The sequence below is a fragment of the Monodelphis domestica genome, chromosome 7 (genome assembly GCF_027887165.1).
Source record: "Monodelphis domestica isolate mMonDom1 chromosome 7, mMonDom1.pri, whole genome shotgun sequence".
Classification (NCBI taxonomy): domain Eukaryota; kingdom Metazoa; phylum Chordata; class Mammalia; order Didelphimorphia; family Didelphidae; genus Monodelphis; species Monodelphis domestica.
In genome coordinates, this window is record NC_077233.1 from 7,448,100 (window position 1) to 7,469,366 (window position 21,267).

A 21,267-nucleotide genomic window follows, 5' to 3' on the forward strand; every position below is an offset into this window, starting at 1 on the left:
TTCCAGAGGACAAAATACCTCCTGGCAAAGAGGGCATAGATTTACAGGGCAGGAGGTTAGATGTTATGTAGACAGAACCAGTGTGGGAATTTGGTTTTGGGGACTTGTGCTTTCCATATATCTTTTCCTATCAATTGGAAATAGAGCAGAGATGCAGAAATTGATTTTTGTTCATTAAAAAAATATATTTTTGTAAGTTAACGGGTTCTGACTTCTCTACCAGACTTCCTTTCCTCATCTGCCTTTGTTATTTCTCATTTTATGGTTAGCAAAATTTTCTCTCCATCTTCTCTAATCCTTCCTTCTGCCATCTGCTCAGTTAAAGAGCCCTCTTTCCTTTCTTCTTGTGTCTCTCCACTTCAATCCTACTCTTCTTTGTCATTATCTTCCTTCACTGTCCCCTCGCTTTGTATTTTCTGGAATCGCTGTTTGGCACATAGCATACTTCTCTCTTCCAAAATCTGTCTTATTTCTCTCTTTTTTCCATCTTCTTGAATAAAGGCACTGTTTCTTGGGGTGCTTCTTGTTTCATAGCTTGATGCCTCTCTACCAACTCACTTGGCACAGCAGGCCTACTTCCTCCTCATCTTCCCAGGAGAGTCAACCTTCCCAGGGCACCACAGGTTCGGTTTTTTAATATGTCCACTGCTTAATCTAATGCCTGGCACATAGTAGGCACTTAATAGATGTTGATTCATTATGATTCAGAATCAACTGTGCTCTCTTCTAGGTCTATTGCCTTCATCACTTAGTTCTTCTCTTGCTTTAATGGTCACATTATACCTACCACCTAGAGAAGTCTTTGTTGTCATCTTCCAGTTTCCTTGAGGTTCTTCCTCTTTTCTCAAGACCTTCCGTCTTGGAGTCTCTTTGACCCATGTATTCAAGCAGTTGTTTTTCTTCAGTGTTTTTACTCCCACAGTTTTTCCTCTGAATGTGAATAGTGGTTTTTCTCATAGATTTCTCCAAGTTGTTCAGGATCACTGCATTGCCACTAATGGAGAAGCCCATTACCTTCGATTGTGCTACAGTATATCAGTCTCTGTGTACAATGTTCTCCTGGTTCTGCTCCTCTCACTCTGCATCACTTCCTGGAGGTCGTCCCAGTTCACATGGAGTCCCTCCAGTTCGCCATTCCTTTTAGCACAATAGTATTCCATCACCAACTGATACCACAGTTTGTTCAGCCATTCCCCAATTGATGGGCATCCTCTCATTTTCCAATTTTTTGCCACTACAAAGAGTGCAGCTAATTCATCAAGAATTTAAAGGGAAGGTCAAATCCAAACTTTTATTTTTTTAAGATAAACATGTTTGGCAACACCGTTTCAGGGTCAGGATCACTGAAGGAAGGCAGAAGCTTCATATATATATATAATGAGTGGTACATCTGGACATTGAGAATGCATAGATCTTTTTTTTTTAATTTATAGATACTTTTTGCTTTTAAAGTGCAATCATTTCCTTATATTGATTGTTCTTCTCCACACCCCAAAGCAAACCTGTTCCTTACAAGCAACCCCCCTCCCTTCCCCACCCCAAACCAAATGTCTGCAGTACAGGACACACCTCTGGGAGAGGATGAAGCTTCCTGCTGTCCTGGTGACCCAACTGACCTTTAAATGGAGGGATGGGGAAAGAAGTCAACTCTCTGCTGTCCATGGTGCTTGATCAGCTTGTGTGGGAGCTGTGGATTCGGATCATCATTTCTCATCCTTGTGCTTTTGGGCTTCTCTTTTCATGAGTCTTCCATGCTGTATTTACTTAACAATGTGCTGTGCTCTGGTTTACTTCGATTTTGTGGGTAGCAGCTGTGCTGGGCAGCAGCCTGTCTATCTGTTGACCTCTTTCTGTTGCTGTGAATGGATGTCTCTCCTCATTCTCTTGCCCCCACCCAGCCCCATCCTACCACTCTGCAGCCCGTTGTGCACTTTTGAGCCCCTGCCTTCCTGTGAACACATGTTCCCTTTCCCTGATTTGCCTCTTCCTGTTCCTTCCGTTCTCTTGGCTCTCGTGTCCATCTTGGGCCAGCCTGGAGCCCAGGGTTCAATTGCTAGTGCACACCAGGAGCTGGGCAGCATGTGCCTTTCGCCTCTTGGGTCTTGTTACAGCTGTGGCAGGCTGGGCAGTAGATGGCAGCTTTGGGCAGATCCTGTTTCATGGGGGAGACTCTTCAGGGGCTCAGGGCTCAGTGTGAGTAGAACAAACACCACTGGGGACATCCGAAGCCCTTTGCTCGTCATGGAGTGTTTCTTGCTGTCGATACATGTATTGAGAAATCAAGATCCTGTGATACTGGCTTCCTAACTGGCTGACTGACACCATACACCATCCTCCAACTTCTTGCCTTTCCAGGTTTCCCTGATGCTCTCCACATTCTCCCTTCTCCTCTTGTAGCTTCTCTGACCTTCTTGAAGACTCAACTCAAATCCCACCCCCTCCCCGAAGTCTTTCTTGGTCTCTTCCCTCTGAGATGCCTCCAGTTGGTCTTACATATTAGTCGTATGTACATGGTGGGCTCTCTGTGAGGCTGAGCTCCTCGAGGGCAGAACCGCATGCCAGGGCCATGGTTTGTACTCATTCAGTGCTGGCTGACTCGATCCTCTGGTTGCGGCTGTTATAGACTCATTTGTGATTGGAAGATCTGTGGGAGACGTCAGGTCCAAGCCGCCCCCTTTAGGGCTCCTTCTCATTGCCTGTGGACATTTCAGTCACTGGTCTCTGTTCATGGAGTTATGGGTGAGTGTTGACAGGATGAGAGACTCAGCTGCAGAAAAGGTCTTTCTAAGGATGGCTCCCCACTAGTTCCATTTGGGCTGACTATCAGCCTTGGCTCACGTGACCATAGTCCTGTTTTCTTTGCAACATTTTACAAAATCATAGCTGAAAAGTGTGCCTTTGTCCCTGTGAGTTGGCAAGGCAGACAAGTCAGCAGACTTTTGAGATGCTGAGCCACTGTAGAAGTGCTGGTGATACAGCATACAGGCACAAAGACAAAGACAGGGCTGCCCTCCGCTGGCCCTGGGGGCGAGACTGGGAGAGAGCTGGGTATTAAAAACCTGGAAAGGAGGGGAATGAAGGTGGCCCCAGGGAAGGGTGAGAGTGGAGAAGGCAAATCTACATAGTGGGGGACTGTTCCGGGGGAGAGGCCGCAGGGCCTGGTGGACAGATGGCAGGTGCCACAGGACTGTTCCAGGGTGCTCTTTGAACCTGGAGAGATTCTGAAGCTCGAGCCTTCTGAGGCCTGACTCTCAATCCACTGACCCTTCTAGCTGCTGCCCCCTTTTCATTTTTTTATGGTGCCTTTGGGGGCTTGCCATAGCCAGTACTTGCTTTCTTTTTTTTTCTAAAGAAGTCTTTGTGATTTTAAGCTATGATGCTTCGTGTACCCCAGAAGTTTGGGGACTCCCCCTCTCCTCCTTCCTGAACTCTTTCCCCGTGTTTCCCTGTCCTCCTCTTTGTCTACCTCGGATTAAAGTCACTGAGTGTCGGAGATCTGGACGACCTTATTGCCAAGTTCTTGCTGGGACTTCTTTCCCAATGTAGCTTCAGCAGCTTCCAGCTGGTCTCTTTGCCAAGCCTTCTGTCTGGTACTGCGATGAAAGGGGAGAATGGAACGACCTCTGCAGCCGTGTCTTGTTCTTTGGGGGGCATCGGATGAAGTCTCCGTCTTCTCCCTCTGTGGCTCTAACCGGAACCTGCAAGAAGCCTCCCCCTTTGCTGCCACTTCTTTCTTCTGACTGTATTACAGGTCTGCTGAGATTGCTTAGCTCTAGCTCCTCCGGCACCGTGGCCCTTTGGTCATCGGGCCATGGGCCCTCCCGGGTAGAGGGCTGCAGCTCCGCAACGCCTCTTGTGGGCATTTATTCCGAGTGTGATTCTTGGCAGTTTCTGCCACACTCGGTCACTGCAGAAGCAGATGTGGACCTCCCCAGACTAAGGCCATTTAAGCATCTTCCTCAGTTTCACTGGTGAATATTTCCCTTCCTCCTTAAAAAAGGCCCCTCACTGGGTGAGTCAGCTAGTGGTGTTCCTCTCTCTGGTCAGCAACACTGGTTTGGACCACAGACTCAATAGGCTGTGCCTGGGGCCTTACTCAAAGCCTTTATAGTCTGGGAGAAGGCAACAAGAGTTTGTGCCCTGCCGGCCCTGCCCTTGAGAACCCAGCCGTGCTGAGGTATCATAGTAGAACTTTGTGGAGGATGGGTGACTAAATGGGAAAAAGTCGAGTGAGAAGAGCAGTGTTTGGAGTGGGTGCTAATCTCATTGCCCCCCCCCCCCCCCATGACCCCTGGGGCACCACAGTGCACAGAAGATTGTGCCTAGAGGCAGAAAGACCTGAGTTTAGATTCTGCCTCAGAAACTAACTGTGTGACACTGGGTAAATCTCCGAACTTCTCAGTCTCAGTTTCCTCAGTTGTAAAATGAGTTCGTCTTAACCTGTTTCTGACAGTAGTGAGGGAGAAGTGGGCTAATGGTTGCAAATCCCATTATAAATCTTTAAGCCTTATAGAAATGCTAACTATTGTCCTCACCCAAATTCTAGAAAGATCCCTATTCTGTTGGCCGGGGAGGGGATGAATGTGTGTGATTTCCTACTGAATACCATCTCAATGTGCAAAAACACTTTTATCTTTAAAAAAATTAAACCAGTTTTTAGCCTGTGTGGCTTAAGCCTTATCTCTGTCTTCCTGCGTGCATGTGTGGGCGTGCGTGTGCATGCGTGTGTGTGTGTGTGTGTGTGTGTGTACGTACACACACTCAGGCATACATGAACTTTTATTCCAGAACCTTCAACTTCTGAAATGTTTACTTCCTTTTTTTTTAAATCTAGGATTTCATTCTTGTCTGAGCTTTCTCTGTAGGGTGAGAGTCTCCATCTTGATTTTTTCCTCATGGATATTTCTGATTCCTTCGTAATGTTTCCTGCAGACCCGTCACTGACCTGGTGATTTTAAGCCTCAGCTCTTATGATGGCGACAGCCACAAGGCATATTTATCATCCTCATTTTTATGGGCCCTTCTCGCAAAGGGACGGCTCTCCCTTTCTTTGTGTTGCTAAGGATCTTTGGACTGGGTGACCATGGACCCAATTCTGTGAGAGCTCACATTTTCAAAGATAGTTTATCTTTTTCTTTTCCTTGCTTAAAAAGATTGACTTCAGTGTCTGGCCTCTTGGCTTTCTAATCCTTAATCCCCCATCAAGATAGCTTAATAAACCTTCCTAAATAACGGATGAATCCTGCTCTTCGAGGAGTCCCACCGCCTGGAGCATGTCGTTGGCATGCTCAAAATGAAGCGGCCCTCACGGTAACGGACATGAGCCAGTTTAAGTCTGGGGGTGGGGTGGGTGGGCGCTAAAACGTTAGCATTCGATAGCTGGATTTTGCGTTTACTACCGAGTGCTGCTTGAAAGCTCTTCCTAAAAGCTAGGTGCCACTTGTGCCTTATCGGGATTGGCTTTTTCAATGGGAGCCCCTTGCAGGAAGGAGCCTGAACTTGCCCTAAGTAGGACAGAGCAGAGGCGCGATTCTCACACTCGTAATGTAAGTGTCGCTTGTTCGCTAACTGTGACTAATAGGCGTGAAGTCACAAAGGCAGCTATTAGAATGTTTGGATTTTCAGCTTTCAAATATTGGATCTCTGGGAGAACAAAAGCGAAATCCAGTCTTCTGTTTCTCATTCATTCTCCCCCACGTATCCGTGGGGATGCAGCATTTGTAAAAGAATCAATTATCCATTTGTTAGTGAGAGGAGCTTTACAAATTATACATTAGCAGATTGATTTCAGAGGTTCACCGTTGGGGGACTGATAGGCTAAGGTGGGATGATGAGTGGTGTCAGGGGAGAAGGGGTTGCCACAAAGAACACAATTAAAAGCAGCTTTCTGAATGACCGGGAATTTATTCCTAATTGAAGAGCTGACATAATCCATACTGAGTGTATTTATTTCAGGCATTTTACATTAGGTAATTGATTATCACATGAGGTGTATTTGTTTGTGGGCAGTTTTACCTTTCTTTCCCGTAGAAGATTTTGAGATCGCCTGTAGTGGGCCTGCGTAGAGAAGTTGCACATGAGCATTTTTCCCTTCCTCTAAAATTCTTTTTTCCCCCATTAAAGGAACATTTTTTGTGTGTTCTATGGTGTCAGCTTGACGTTATTGATTTTTGAACAGTCAAACTTACTTATATTGTCCAGAATTCCAAACATGTCTCCATCAGAAATAAAATTGTAGCTAATGGAAAATTCAGCTGAGGCCATTTTTCTCTGCCCCCACTGCTGCTGCCGCCCCTCTTCCACACCTCCTCCTCCTCCACTTTCTGCGGCTCTGTTTTCTTTATGAAATTTTGATTTTGTCAGATTAATCGTTTCTGTTGGACGAGCACTCATCATCGGGATTGTTTTCATCTGAAGCCCATTTTGCCTCGTTGGCTGATTACAAAGGGATGGTTGACATAAGCATATTTCAGTGATGGCAAGACTTGAAGTTTGGTTCAGAAGAGACGTGAGGGTCTGGGTGTTTGAAAAATTAGTTCTTAAGGGCAGACAAAATCTTACTGTGCACTGGGAGATTTTTCTCTAAGTTTCTTGACATCCAGTACCTTCCTTTTGCTGGACAGGAAATAAAGGTGGCAGATAGATGTGAAACATTTGTTCCCCATTTACGTTGAAAACCTCTCCTGGATGGCAGCCTGATAAAACTGCAGCATGCTCCATTAACAGTCATTATATTGAAATCCTGGCTTGGCTTGTTTTTCTTTTTCTTTTTTTTTAGAGTGGTGGCAGTCAAATTGATGTGGCATTGACCAAGGAGACCAGAATGGCTATAGGTCGTCAGAGTGTTGTGGCTCTTGTTTTTTGTTTTTTTAATTTTAGTTTCAGGTTTTTTATTCTCATGAAGTTGTTATTCTTCCGTGATATTTGATAGAGAAACTACTGAGAGCTAGATAAAATTAATCGTGGTGATGTAAATGTGCTTGTGTGTGCATTTTTGGATGGTGAACAGTCAGATTTAACACAAACATAGCCAAGACCAGGCTGCTAACAGGCAGTAAACCCACGACTTATCTACTGATCATTTTAATGTTTGTGAACCAAAATGGTAGAAACTTGTGTTCATGAAAAATCTTTAGACATTGAATTTGCAATTATTCCATTTTCCAGTTTGTGAATTAGGGAGACTTTGTACCTCTGGTCCCGTCAGTGGGCCTACAGTTTTGGTCAGATATAATACTTGTCAGAAGGTGAGTCTGGGGAAGAAAAGAAGAAAAAGAGAAGAAAGTCCCATTTTGCTATTTATTAATAGATCTGAGAAGAGGTTTGGTGGGTAAGGAGGTCGAATGAATCATAGCATCCTATCCAGTTCATACTGTTGGTGCCTTTTAGCAATCTAGATTTGAGGAGAAAGAAAACATTTTCCTTTGGAGACTTCCCTAAGGATACATGATGTCTTAGCTGTGCCGGAATGACAGAGTGGGGATGGAGTTCATTACAAGTAATGGAGATGACCACTGCACAAGGTGGAGGGGCAGCAGCAGCTGATCACTCCTCCATGAGCCAACAGAATCAATCTAAACTGTTCATTTTTACTGGTGAAGAAATTGAGGCTGAGAAGTTAAGACGTAAGTGAGTAATTGGGGGCCACACAGACCTTCTGTGTCCCAGGTCAAATTTGAACTTGGGGCTTTCTGACTCCAGCACGATCCAGTGACACCTCTCTGCCTGATGACCGGGTGCCTTGGTCCCCAAATGTCTAGAAGCTGGATGGTATTCTATTCACTGTATTTTACTTCTAAGTTGCTCATGCTGGTTTTAGGGAACTGCTGGTGATCCAGACTCGCTAGTAAGGATAGTATATGAAAGGAAGTTGTATCGTGTGAGGCTAGAAAGGGCTCATGATGGTGGCAGATCTCAAACGCTAGGCCAAGGAGTCTGTGAACTCTGCTATGGGCCAAGGAGAAACTCTGAAGGTTCTGGACTGGGAGAGTAGCTTAGTTGGACTCACATCTTAGGAGACTTATTGAGCCACTCTGTGAAGGAGGGATTGGTGAAAAGAAAATGTCTTCCTTGTCCTAATTCGTTGAACTTGTGAAGCCTTTCCACTAATTTAGAACCCAAAGCTTCCTTGGACCTATCTGCAATGATTGTAGAAAGAACGTAATTTAAGAGTCAACAAGGGAATGGAACAGTGCTCTGTTACAGAGATTACCCAAATGGTTTTCCTGTCTAGGAGATAATAGATGCCCATGTCACGGGATAGTACCACCTTGCCTGCACAAGGCTCCCTTTCTCCTCAGAAGTAGTAAGCTCATTATTGTGGCCCCACTCTTAAGCAGGAACAAGAACACTGGAGACATCCCTGTGGCACTCCTGAGTGTTCTCCTGGCAGTGGTCCGGCTGCTGTAATTATGCCTAGGTGGTGGTTACGAGGTAATATGGCAGTCAGTGCACTGATGAAAAGATGTTGCTGAGATTCTTCCAGGAATGGAAGAGACCCCATCCAGCCTCTCCTTCCCATTCCCATTGCCGCAAAGCTCATGGGAGCCCCTCTTTCCTCTCACTTGGATGAGCTTTGTAACACAGAATTGATTGGGTTTTGTGTCATTCTCTCTTAGTTCTCCACCTGCCTGTGTGACCCCTTGTCCCTCCAAAAACTGCAGCCCCTTGAAACTCTGTCCTGGGCCTTCTCCTCTTCTCTACGCCAGAGATGGCAAAGTTTTTAGAGCCTGGGTGCCGTGCCCCCCTCCCCCCCGGGGGCCAAGCATGCCCCCCCTCATACCTTACACAGGGGGGGAGAAAGCGCTACCGTTGGGCTGAAGTGAGGAATGTCCTCAGAGAGCGTAGAGAAGGGGGGGAACACCTGAGCACTCTGCTCCCCTCCAGCTCTGCCGCCTGTGAGCCACCCACTGTACTCCCTAGATGTTCCCATTGGGGTGCTGGGCAGAAGGATGGAGGATGTGACAAATGTCCTTAGGCACAGTGGAATGGAGGAGGGGAGCAGCTCCGCCCAAGTCGCTCTGTCTTTCTAGTAATGAACTGGGGGAGGGGTGGGAGTGGGGGGCAGTGAGCGTATCTGCACCCATGCCATAGGTTTGCCATCCCTGCTCTCTGCTATAGTCAACTCTACCATAATCCAGCATGCATTCCCAAAAAGCACTTCAGTGTGCAAAATCATTCAATAAAAACCGTAGACCTCATGAGGAGAATGGGATTAGGGGCACAACATGCAAAAACTTTGTCAGTGACACATTCCAGAAAAGAGAGGCCTGAATATGAATGAATGAATGAATGAATGAATGAATGAATGAATGATGAGTAAATAAATGTTAAATGGTGAAGAAGTACAGTAAATAGCGACCACATCTACATGTTGGCCTCTGAGCCGCAGTTTAATAGGTCAGAACCAGTTGGAGCCCGTAAGACAAGGTGGGGTACAGGGAAGAAGGCCCACCCCTTCACCAGTCAAAGCTCCTGGTGCTCCAGAGCATGGACAATAAATATGTTGACAAACATTAAAAGATTGTTCATGTAAGGGCTGTTGTCTTAGGGTGATTTTCTCTCACTGGTTTTCAGGCTGAAATTGCACGAAAGCAAACTCAAATTATGCTCAAAATGTCCCCATTGGAATAAAGTCATATTTTTTGAAACATGATAGCAGAACCAACTGCCATTTTAACTGTGTTCTGCTTCTTGATCTCATTAGCTCCCATGAATTCGGTGATGATCTCTTTCCTGATGTTTTTCAGATTTATTTATCCAGCCCCAACCTCTCTTTTTGCATTTCAGCTGCTTGTTGAACATCTCAAACTGATTGTGCCAAAGGCACCTTAAACTCAACCTGTCCAAAACTGATCTCACTATCCTTCCCTTTAAGGCCTCCCTTCTTTCTAACTTTCCTATACCAGCACCCTCCCGGTTACCCAAGCTTCAAACAGGTATCAACCTTGAGGTCTCCCTCTCCCCTTTTCTGTCTCTCTTCAAGTCCTGTTTGTTTTACTCTCATCTCATATCTCTCCCTCTGTCTCCTCTTTGGTACAGAGCCTCATCACCTCACACCTTCACTATTGCTGTAACCTATGGGTTGATCTCTCTTCTAGAAGTCTCTCTCCACTCCAGCCAATTCTCTTCTGAAATGAAGATCTGCCTGTTCCCCACCCCTACTTGTCTCCTAAGACCCTTCATCACCTAGCCCCCCCCCTTTTCCAAGCTTCTTAAATTTTACCCTCTCCCAGGTCTTCAATGCTCCAGTGACTCTGACTTCCTTGCTGTTCCTTGCACACAACACATTGTGTTTCTCAACTCCCTGTAGTTTCACTGACTGTCCTACATGCATGTCTAGACCCTGTCTTCTTGTTGACCTCTTTAGGGACTACACTTAGTAACAGGAACTCTGGCAATAACAGTTAGCAGAATTATAAATTGATTTTATTTTATTTTAATTTTAAATTTTAGAATTTGTTTATATTATTGTATCTACATTTAGAATTTTATTTTAAACAAGGATCCAATGGTGCTCGCTCTCTCTCTCTTCTCTCTCTCTCTCTCTTTCTCTCTCTCTCTCTCTCCTTCCCTCCCTCCCTTTTTCTCTCTCCCTCCCTCCCTCCTCTCTCTTTTCCTCTCTTCCTCTGTCTCTTCTCTCTCTCTCTCTCTCTCTCTCTCTCTCTCTCTCTCTCTCTCTCTCTCTCTCTCTCTCTCTTCCCCTCTCTCTCTCTCTCTTCCCCTCTCTCTCCCTCCTCTCCCCCTCCCTCTCTCTCTTTTCTCTGCTAAGCCTTTCCTTAAGGAATCTAGGAGCTTCTCTGCTTCTGAAAGGTCATTAAATATATTGGTGCCACACAATGCATCTGTTCAGCTTAGTCCCTGGTAGATCAGAGCTCCCCAGCTCAAGAGCTCTGATAACCTCAGCCTCCCCAGCATAAGGTGTGACTGGAATTGAATACTACACATGCCTCTTTTAGAAGCTGTCCCACCAACAGTGTATTTGCTCATTAATTCATTCAGTGAACATTTATTAAGCAGGATTAATAAGATCTGTGTTCAACATCCTCTTAACTGTTCCTATCTTGTCATTTGTATAAGATTGCAAGGTATTATGTGAAGTGATTTTGTACAATTTCAGTTTCTTCCAATGAGATCCTCTTTTCCATATACTTTTACCATTTACTCATTGGAGAATGGCTCTTGGAAGTAAAAATTTTGTGCCCTGTGTCTTTTTTTATTATAATTTATTTTGAGTTCTGGATTCTCTCCCTTCATTTACTTCCTCTACCTTTTGAGAAGGCAGGCCATATGATATGAAACCATGCAGAATATATTTCCATATTAGCTATGTTGAAAAAAAAGCAAGAATAATGTTCAAAAATTATAGATATTCATCTGTTCTCTCTGGAGGTAGTGTTTTTCAACAGGGTTCCTTTGGAATTGTCTTAGATTATTGTCTTGATCAGAGTAGCTAAGTCTTTCACCATTGTTAAATAATGTAAAATGTTCTCCTGGTTCTGTTCCCTTCACTTTGCATCAGTTCATGTAATTCTTCCCAGATTTTTTTGGAAACCATCTTTCTTGTGATTTCCTATAGCACTATGGTATTCCATCAGCCATTCCTCAGATGATGAGAATCCCCTCAATTTCCAATTCCTTGCCACCACAAAACTAAGTATTTTTGTACATAAAAGTCTTTTTTCCTTTTGATCTTGTTGGGACCCAGACCTAGTAGAAATATTTCTGGGTCAAAGGGTATGCACAGCTTTATCACTTTGGGGACATCATTCCAAATTGCTCTCCAGGACAGTTGGATGAATTCACAACTCTCTCTATGTCTTGAATATCAAATCTTTATAGAACTGTTTGATGGAGGTTTTTTCCAATGTAACTTCTTAACCTAGTTCCATTATTTTTTTACTTTAGAAGCTTTCAACTTTATGTAATTGAATATCTGTTTTATCTCTTCTATCATTTATTTGATTAAGAATTCTTCCCTCAACCATAATCATGAAAGATACTCATTTTAGCCATTTGTTTTTTATGACCTTTTACATTCAGGGTACATATCTATTTTGACCTTTCTTTCACATGTGGTGTGTAGTAGTTGCGGTCTGTAACTTATTTCTGCTAAAATGTCTCTTGTAATTGTATCTTTCTGTCTTGACTCCCAGAGACTGTTCATTTCTCTTTCTATTATTTCCTCCTGCATTTCGTTATTGTTATATAGAAATGCTAGTGATTTTGTGGAGTTACTTTGTATCCTGCTGCTTCACTGAAGTCAGATTAATTAAAAATTATTCTCTTAAGTGAGAATGGTTTATTTTAAATTCATTTAACTATTTTAGATCTTTTTTTTTTTTTTTAACAATCAGAAATGTCTTCGGGAAGCCTTCTAGTAGCTCTTCCCTTCCATATCATTTGGATTTTTGCTCGTTTCAGAGGTGGGCATTGGTCATTTCTCTTTGCTTGAGTGTCTTTCTATTTACAGTTTGTGGTTCAAGTTCTGTGCAGAATTTGTTTTTCAAATTGATCTGCAAGGCTGCAATTGTTGCTCGTCTAATTTCTTGAAGGTAGTGAAATTGTGACCCCACCAGTATTTTTTGTGAGTTAGCAGGAACAGGTGTTAAATGGACTAGATCTTGCCATTCTAAGAACTTCTGCTATTAAGTAAAACAAAAACAAACAACAAACCAAAGATAGAGAGTTTTGACAACCAGTTTCTGACTTGTCCATTGAGAGACTTCGTGCCCTGGAATCAGAGATCTGCCTTCAAAATTCCCCTCTGAACCATAGAGTGGCTGAGTGACTGTAGGCAAGTCACTGCCAGTTTCATTACCTCCAAGCATCCCTCTTAGATTAGAAATACGGAGGACGTTTCTTCACCAGAAGTCCCGTATGCAAGTGAAACACCACTCCGCTCTCCTCTCCCCCTCTGCGTCGCCAATAGTTTCTATTAAAACCATTCAGATTTTCATGTTTTTGTGATGTTTTCTTAAGCAGAATATATGAAATGCTTCAGGTTTAAAGGGAAAATTGCATTAGTCCATCTGGGAATGGAGAGTGGTGGCGAGCCTCGTTGATATCCACATCCATTATTTCCCTTTCTTCAAGAGAACCCACTTGTGGGCCTACTTCAGAATGGGTTGGTAAACAGGGACTGGCTGGAGGAGCTGAAAGGCAGCATCGTTTCCTCGTCTGTAAGGGCCTTCTCCCCTCTCAGCGCACAGCTGTGGGGGAGGACAGCCAAAAGAAGGCACGTGTTTGTATTTGAAGAGGGGAGAAAACAAAGGTAGTCAAAGCATTTAGTCCCTGAAACTTAAGTCCTTACCAAAAACAGGACTGGGTTATTGATAGGACGTAGATTTCTACTTTCAGTGCTTTTGGTGGCTGCCTTAATGTAAGCTATAAATAAAAAAGTTAGAAGGGAGACTTCAGAGAGAAAAAAGCACTTCATGAAGTGAGCGGGAACACACGTCTTCCCCATGAATGTTCTTCATAATATTCTTGAAAAACGAAGATTTTCGATGGTGAGAGCAGAGTGTTTGGGGGGCGGGAATCCGCTTCAGTTTGGAAAAACCGCAGATTCGCCCATTTTACTTTGGGTCACAGAAATATAAACTAATGGAAATGTCCAGATTCTGGGTTTGGAGCACGCCGGCTAACAAAGCCCTGTTTGACTTTGGCTGTGGAAAGAGCTTTGTGATGTTTTCCGAGCTCGTGCCGGCCAGCCACGCGGCAGCTGTTTGCTCCTGAATCTTGCAAGGAGGCAGGGCCATGGATCCCTGACGCACCTTTTGCTAAAGTTGCTGTGTTCTTTTCATAGAGCCCCGTGAAGATCAATCAGATTAGCCTGGATGAGAGCGGAGAGCACATGGGCGTGTGCTCCGAGGACGGCAAGGTACGTTGCGTGTGGGGGTGCTGGGGCGGGGCCTCCTCGCCCTCCTAAATAAAGTAGAATATCTTTTGCCCAAACGTGCCTTCGGAAAAGTAATTACACTACCCGGATGTCAATAACATCACTGCATTCCGCTGCCGAATGCGCGGGCGGGGGCAGGGCTCCTTACTCATTACCTCTGTGCCAGTTAGACTTCGTACCTAGTCCGCCGCTCCGCCAAGACAGGAGTACTTCAATGCCTTTCCACCATAAATCCACGAAATTGGATTTTGTGGCATGATTTCTGTGGGCTGGTGGTTTTCATTTTCACCCACAAGTTATGAATGTTTCTCTTGAATTATAGAATCTTTTGATAAGCAATCACAGTTTATCAGAAGAATAGAGTGTCTTACAGCGGCCACATTAAATAAATGTAAAATCAATGTATGTGCAGTTTTCTAAAAAACTGGCAGCGACGTCCTCGACACGGGAGGACATAGATCACGGGGCCGGGTGTAACTAACAATTATCCGGGCCTCCCTGCACTGGGGCGGCTGACAGTTAGTGGTGCAGGTGATGGATTCTTCCACTTAGAAGAATGTCTTTTTTGTTTTTAAGTCGATGGAAGCCTTTTCCGGTGTGGCTTTGCGATGATAACATTCTAATGCGCCATGTAGTTAAGCTACCTGTTTAAAGGAACGTTCAGGGAAGGCAGACGGGCGCTAAGAGCGGCCGGGAGAGGCCGGGGTTAACTCGTTTGTTGCCTGTTTTTCGGGAGCCCCCATCCAGAGGCCCCCTTAAAAGCACGTCAATTCCAAGCAAGATCAGCCTTATTGATGCCTACATGGAGGGAGAGCGCATCGGCCTGGGTGCCGCTAGAGAATGACGCTCTCTCGAGGTGCCGGTGCCATTGGCGCTTGCTTCTCAGGGGGGCTCCTGAGACCCTCGTTGGAGACCTCTTGGCTCCCTGCCCCAAAGCCTTGTTGGGTCCCACCGTGCCCCTCGAAGCCCCGAGATGGACGCCCGGCGAGGCAGACGCCTGCACGCCTAGACGTGAAGGAAGAGGAGCCAAACCATGTACGCTTTAGTTTGCATTCATCCCTGGTGAGGGATGCATTTTCCCCAAGCGGAGGCTTCCGTTAGCGCCCTGCTGCTTGGCAAGACCGTAGCATTCCAGAGCAGAAAAGTGTTTCTGACAATGAAATCCAGTCCAGCTCCTGGTGGCTACCACAGCATCGTCCCCATCCCCAGTTTACTCATCACTCCAAAGCCTTTTTTAACCCTTACTTCTGCCTGGGAATCAGCACGGTCTATTGCTTCCAGTATATTGCTTTAAGTGACTTGCCCGGCGTCACATACTTAGTAAATGGCTGAAGTAGGACTTGAACACAGATCTTCCTGACTCCATCCATTGCGTCACGCAGCTGTATCTGAATGCTGAGGGGCGCTGAACTCGGCGCTCTCTAAGTCTGCTCGTCTGAATCATCCAGTGAGGCCATGTTGGGTTTTGCCTGAGTAGACATTAGCGCTTCACCCTGGATTGTCCCAGTCCCGTTCTGGAATGAAGCTGGACGGTTGGCCCCAGGCAGGAGTCATCTGAAGAAATCAAGGGAAGCTCTGACAGTCGTGGACAGAAGAGGAGATTCTCAGTTGTGTTGCTTATTTTAAGAATCTCAAACTTCACGGATAGCCTCCGAGCCCTGCAGGCTGTAACTTCTCTTCCACATAGCAAAACATCTTTAAGAATTAGGGTGGGAATGGGAGATCCTGGGTTCGAATCTGGCCTCAGATACTTCGTAGCCATGTGACCCTGCCCAGGCCTTCGTGCTCTTCTACCTTAGAATCAATCCACAGTATTGATTCTAAGAGAGAAGGTGAGGGTTTAAAAAAAGAACTATAAGGGCTGGGACGGGTAAATAGCTCAGTAGATGGAGAGCCAGGCAAAGGGCCTGGGTTCGGATGTGGCCTCAGATACTTCCTAGCTGTGTGACCCTGCTAGAGTCACTTATCCCCTATTGCCTGGCTCTTAGCCCTCTTCTGCCTTGGAACCAATAATTGTTGGTTGTCTCTCGAACCGAGGATGACGATTGTCTTTGTGCGTTTTTGTGCACAAAAACACCTGTGCATGAAGATTTAAGTGGAAGAGTCGGTGCACAGAGACAGTCCCACTCTCTCGGCGTTGGAAGCCTGGGTCCAGTGGCACGAAAGACGTTACACCTGGAGACTTCCTCAGCTGCACTGGATGGCCGTGTTGTCCTTTGTGCTCCATCACACCCTGAGCACTCCACAGTGCTTTGCTGCGTCGCCCTCTCAGCCGTTGAACCTTCTTGTTGGTTTCTTCCGTCTGTTCCGCCGAAGCAGTCTTCACATGCTGGGTGAGCAAAGCTCTGGTTCACCAGGGGTCGACGACCCGATGGCTCCCCTCACAAGGTTTAGCCAGCCTGTCGAAGCCGTTGCCCGGAGTGTGGCCGCTGCCGCCTGCTAGCAGCTACTGGGAGCCACAAGTGAGAGCTGGGGGTCAGGTGAGGGTCTGAGGCTGGAGAGCTGCCCTGGGAGGGCACGACACGCCCTCCATACAAGAAAGGAAGAAAAATCTGAATTGTTTTGTGTGTTTGTAGCTGATTTCCTAGAAATTATTCACGTTTTATTTATTCCATCATCCGTCTGGCTGATATTCACAGTGCCGGTGCGAGACCCTCCCGTGGCCCTGGGGACGAGGACGAGAGGACGCCGAGGGCGTGTTCGGCCGCCTTCCCATGCCTGTGGCCTCCTCCTTGTGCCGTCCCCACCTTCCAGGCCCATTCATTGCCATTCCGATGATTCAGCCGGCCGGCGGCCTTCTCGGACCTGCCTCTCCGTCTAGGGTCGCATCCGTTTCCCATCAAGTGCCCCCATTTACCCCGATGGCCCTGCGCCGCCCCCCAGGCCTGGATCTGCTGCTTCCGGTCGCCACCTCTCCAGCAGTCCTCGTGTCCCCGTGGGGAGGGTCTGCCAGGCTCAGAGGAGCCTTCGCTGGGCCCTCCTGACGGCGCGGCGGCTCCTGGCACTCACTCGCCTTCTTAAACACGGCCTTGAGAGCCCTCCACTGAGAGAGGCGCGCCCCAGGGGCCACCCCGAGGACACAGGCACCCCACTGACGGCAGGAGCTGTTGGGGGCCAAAACAGCCCCCTGCACCCGCGACTCCGCGTCCTTTCACCCCCCTCACTGAAGAAAGGCGGGAGAAAAGGGGGCCTAGGGCGTCCAGAGGAGGAGGGTGGCCTCACGAGTGGTCGCTGTCCTTCTCTGCCGCCCGACTTCGGCCCTTTGCCCTCCCCAGGCCAGCTCAGTGCTCGCACGCCCTCGGCTTAGCCAGTAACCCAGAGAAATAGCCCACGATGCACCGAAGAGAGCCCAGCTCTCAGCGGGGCGGCCTCGACGCAGACACAGGCTGGCCGTCCATCGCTTTACGCGGCCCTTTCTGGATCCCCAAGAAGAGAGAATAGAAAAACAAGCTCGCGTTAGGCCGGCTGCCTCCCGCTCACTCACGCAGGCTCTGGCCCAAGTGGGCTGGGGGCGCTTGGCTCCTGAAGCCCAGCTTCTGGCCCCCATCCATCACCTTCCTCCGCTCGCTCGCGTCGGCGCTCCCAGCTTCCCCGTCGCTCTCTCCCTCAGGAGATGGATGGCCCTTGTTCCTCCTCTGGACGGGAGATTTTTCAATTTTCCTTTGAGAAACAATGCTCTGATTCACCGGAGAGTCGGCAGCGGCTCTCAGGGCTTCTGGGAGCGCCTTCGTCCCCGGCCCATCCCCCTCGGGGTGCTGCCCCACCCGTGGCTCCTCGCAGGCCTCTCAGGAGGGCGTCAGGCCTTCCGGCTCCTGCTGTCGGGCCGGCTCGGAGTGCCTGCTGGAGGCACCCCCGACCTGGCTTCATCTTCAGCCGTCTGAATCGTGACCACCAGGGACGCAGCTGCGGCAGGCTCCCTCCTCTCCCGGCCCCCCCCCCTTCTGATGCCCGGGCCCCGCCCACAGAAGTGGCCACGGGACGTGGACATTCCTGGAGCTTCCACTTCCGCTTCCATAGGGAGTCTGGCGTGCTTTTGTGTGTTTGTGTCTGCTTTGAAGCTGGAGGGAGATGCTGAGGAAAAGGAAGGTTGTGAATAAAACAGCGGCTTCCCCTTGCAAGTGAACCGATGAAGTGGGCCCCGAGGCCTCTCCTGCCCCACAAAGGGGGTCTGCACGAGGCCCCGGGCACGCGGACCCTGCCATGAGGCTCCAGGCACGCGGACCCCGCCATGAGGCTCCTGGCACGCGGACCCCACCACGAGCTACGGGCACGCGGGCCCCGCCACGGGGCTCCGGGCACGCGGACCCCGCCACGAGGCTCCAGGCACGCGGACCCCGCCATGAGGCTCCTGGCACGCGGACCCCACCACGAGCTACGGGCACGCGGACCCCGCCACGAGGCTCCGGGCACGCGGACCCCGCCACGGGGCTCCTGGCACGCGGGCCCCGCCACGGGGCTCCGGGCACGCGGGCCCCGCCACGGGGCTCCGGGCACGCGGGCCCCGCCACGGGGCTCCGGGCACGCGGGCCCCGCCACGGGGCTCCGGGCACGCGGGCCCCGCCACGGGGCTCCCCGCCACGCGGGCCCCGCCACGGGGCTCCCCGCCACGCGGACCCCGCCACGAGGTTCCCCGCCACGAGCTCCGGGCACGCGGACCCCGCCACGAGGCTCCCCGCCACGAGGCTCCGGGCACGCGGACCCCGCCACGGGGCTCCGGGCACGCGGGCCCCGCCACGGGGCTCCGGGCACGCGGGCCCCGCCACGGGGCTCCGGGCACGCGGGCCCCGCCACGGGGCTCCGGGCACGCGGGCCCCGCCACGGGGCTCCGGGCACGCGGGCCCCGCCACGGGGCTCCGGGCACGCGGGCCCCGCCACGGGGTTCCCCGCCACGAGCTCCGGGCACGCGGACCCCGCCACGAGGCTCCCCGCCACAAGGCTCCGGGCACGCGGACCCCGCCACGAGCTCCGGGCACGCGGACCCCGCCACGAGCTCTGGGCACACAGACCTCGGCTCCATCAGGAATAGTCTGTGTCGGGCAACGAAGGCCTAGCAATAACTTCTTCCTCCTGGTTTCACTTGTGGGGGAGCGTCCTTTCTCTGTCGGGGGGCTGTACAAACTGACAAAGGAGGAGTCATTCTCCTAAGCTATTTAATGGAATCTCACAGGCCTCAGATTATTAAGTATTCTCCCCATTTTAATGAAAGTGGGCCCAGGGGAGGCAAGAGGCGCTCACGCCGTGCCTTTGTCTTGCAGGTGCAGGTGTTTGGACTGTACTCTGGGGAGGAATTTCATGAGACCTTTGACTGTCCAATCAAAGTAAGTGTGCCGGCCCTTCCCCCACGGGGGCTGCCTCCCAGCACCCCCCTTCCCCTTCCGGCAGGAGGAGAGCCCCCTTGTCCATCGGGGCCATTTCTGAGCTCAGTGTTCAGGGCAAGGAGGGGACGGGGAGGGGCAGGGCTGGGGCCCCCGTCTAGCAGAGCCTGGTCTGAGGGCTCCAAAAGGTAGAAACAGCGCGGCGGCGGCAAGCTGGGCAGGGCGGGTAGACAGAGAAGGTCTAGGCGGACGTCAAAGCCGCAGCAGCTGTTGGTCAATAAGCATCCCCTAAGCTCATTGATCATTAAGCCAGAGCAGGCGCTGGCCTGTGCCTGGGGCTGGGGACACAAAGCAAGACCAAACCCCCAGCCTTGAGGAAGTCGGCCATCCAGGGCAGGTGCTGCATGTGGGAGGGGACGAGGAGAGCCCCGGGAAAGCTGGCGGGGAGCCAGAAGGGCCAGGGAGGGCCGTGGGAGACGGTGTGTTGTCATGCGAGGAACCGCCAGAAGGCCAGGGTGGTCAGATCCCCGGGGGTGGAAATGACGTGGGCCGGCTTCCTTTGCAGATCATCGCTGTTCACCCCCAGTTTCTGAGGTCCCACTGCAAGCAGTTTGTAACTGGAGGAAAGAAGGTAAGTCGACGAGGAAGGCTTCTTTATCCTAAAAGGGAGCATTGCGGCTTTCTAGTACTCACTCATGAAGTTCTTAAGTTTTTCTTAAAGTGATCATGCCTTTTTTCTTCGCCAAGTTTCCCTTTATTTTGAAAAGTTTAATATATTATTCATTAAAGTAATTTCTATTTCAGAAGTGAAAATAAAGGAAAGGAAATGAACCTGTCAGTGGGGAAGGGAGCTCAGTGTCAGAGCTTTTCTGGGGTGTTTGCTTGGAGGAAATGGGGAGAAAAGACATGTGCCTGAGATTGGCCTAGAGCCCTCCCCAAATGGCACCCTCCCTCCACAACAACAGAGCCATCCCCAGGGGCTCAAATATCTTGTGGCCGAGCTCTCCAAACGTTACGAGGCAGGCCATCTGTCTCCAGCCCCAAAGATGTGCCTAGCATTCCCATCTCCTTGTTCCCTTGGGTTCCCCTGCCTCCCCTGGGTCCTCCTGCCTCCCTTGGTTCCTCCTGCCTCCCTTGGTTCCTCCTGCCTCCCCTGGGTCCTCCTGCCTCCCTTGGTTCCTCCTGCCTCCCTTGGGTCCTCCTGCCTCCCCTGGGTCCTCCTGCCTCCCTTGGGTTCCCCTGCCTCCCCTGGGTCTTCCTGCCTCCCCTGGGTCCTCCTGCCTCCCTTGGGTCCTCCTGCCTCCCTTGGTTCCTCCTGCCTCCCCTGAGTCCTCCTGCCTCCCTTGGGTCCTCCTGCCTCCCTTGGGTCCTCCTGCCTCCCCTGGGTCCTCCTGCCTCCCTTGGGTCCTCCTGCCTCCCTTGGGTCCTCCTGCCTCCCCTGGGTCCTCCTGCCTCCCCTGGGTCCTCCTGCCTCCCCTGGGTCCTCCTGCCTCCCCTGGGTCCTCCTGCCTCCCTTGGGTCGTCCTGCCTCCCCTGGGTCCTCCTGCCTCCCTTGGGTCCTCCTGCCTCCCTTGGGTCCTCCTGCCTCCCTTGGGTCCTCCTGCCTCCCTTGGGTCCTCCTGCCTCCCCTGGGTCCTCCTGCCTCCCCTGGGTCCTCCTGCCTCCCTTGGGTCCTCCTGCCTCCCCTGGGTCCTCCTGCCTCCCCTGGGTCCTCCTGCCTCCCCTGGGTCCTCCTGCCTCCCTTGGGTCCTTCTGCCTATCCCCTCTCCCACCCCCGGTGCTCTGGCCTTTGTGTTCACTCTCTTCCCATCTCCCTCTCAGCCTGGTGGATTTCTCTTTCTCGGGGAGCAAACACTGACGAATTGTTTACTCTGTGTCAAGCCCTGGACAGATGAGGCAGGACCGGAGCCCTGCCCCTGCCTCAGTGCACCACATTTTCTAGTGGGAGAGAAAGCAGGATGCGGTTCTGGTGTATCCAAGAGCCGCCATCTTGTCGTCTCGTGCCTGGATGCATTTCTCCTGTACTGACATCAGTTCTGAATCACTTGATGC

General features: G+C 49.8%; 1 protein-coding gene across 1 annotated transcript in view; it reads left to right on the top strand.

Moving 5' to 3' along the window:
• VPS41 (VPS41 subunit of HOPS complex) overlaps positions 1-21,267 on the top strand; it is a 148,100-nt gene that overhangs the window by 66,956 nt on the left and 59,877 nt on the right. The window contains exons 5-7 of the mRNA XM_056804139.1: positions 13,808-13,882; positions 19,156-19,218; positions 19,781-19,846. Coding sequence (XP_056660117.1) covers positions 13,808-13,882; positions 19,156-19,218; positions 19,781-19,846 — 204 coding nt within the window. The remainder of the gene's footprint in view (positions 1-13,807; positions 13,883-19,155; positions 19,219-19,780; positions 19,847-21,267) is intronic.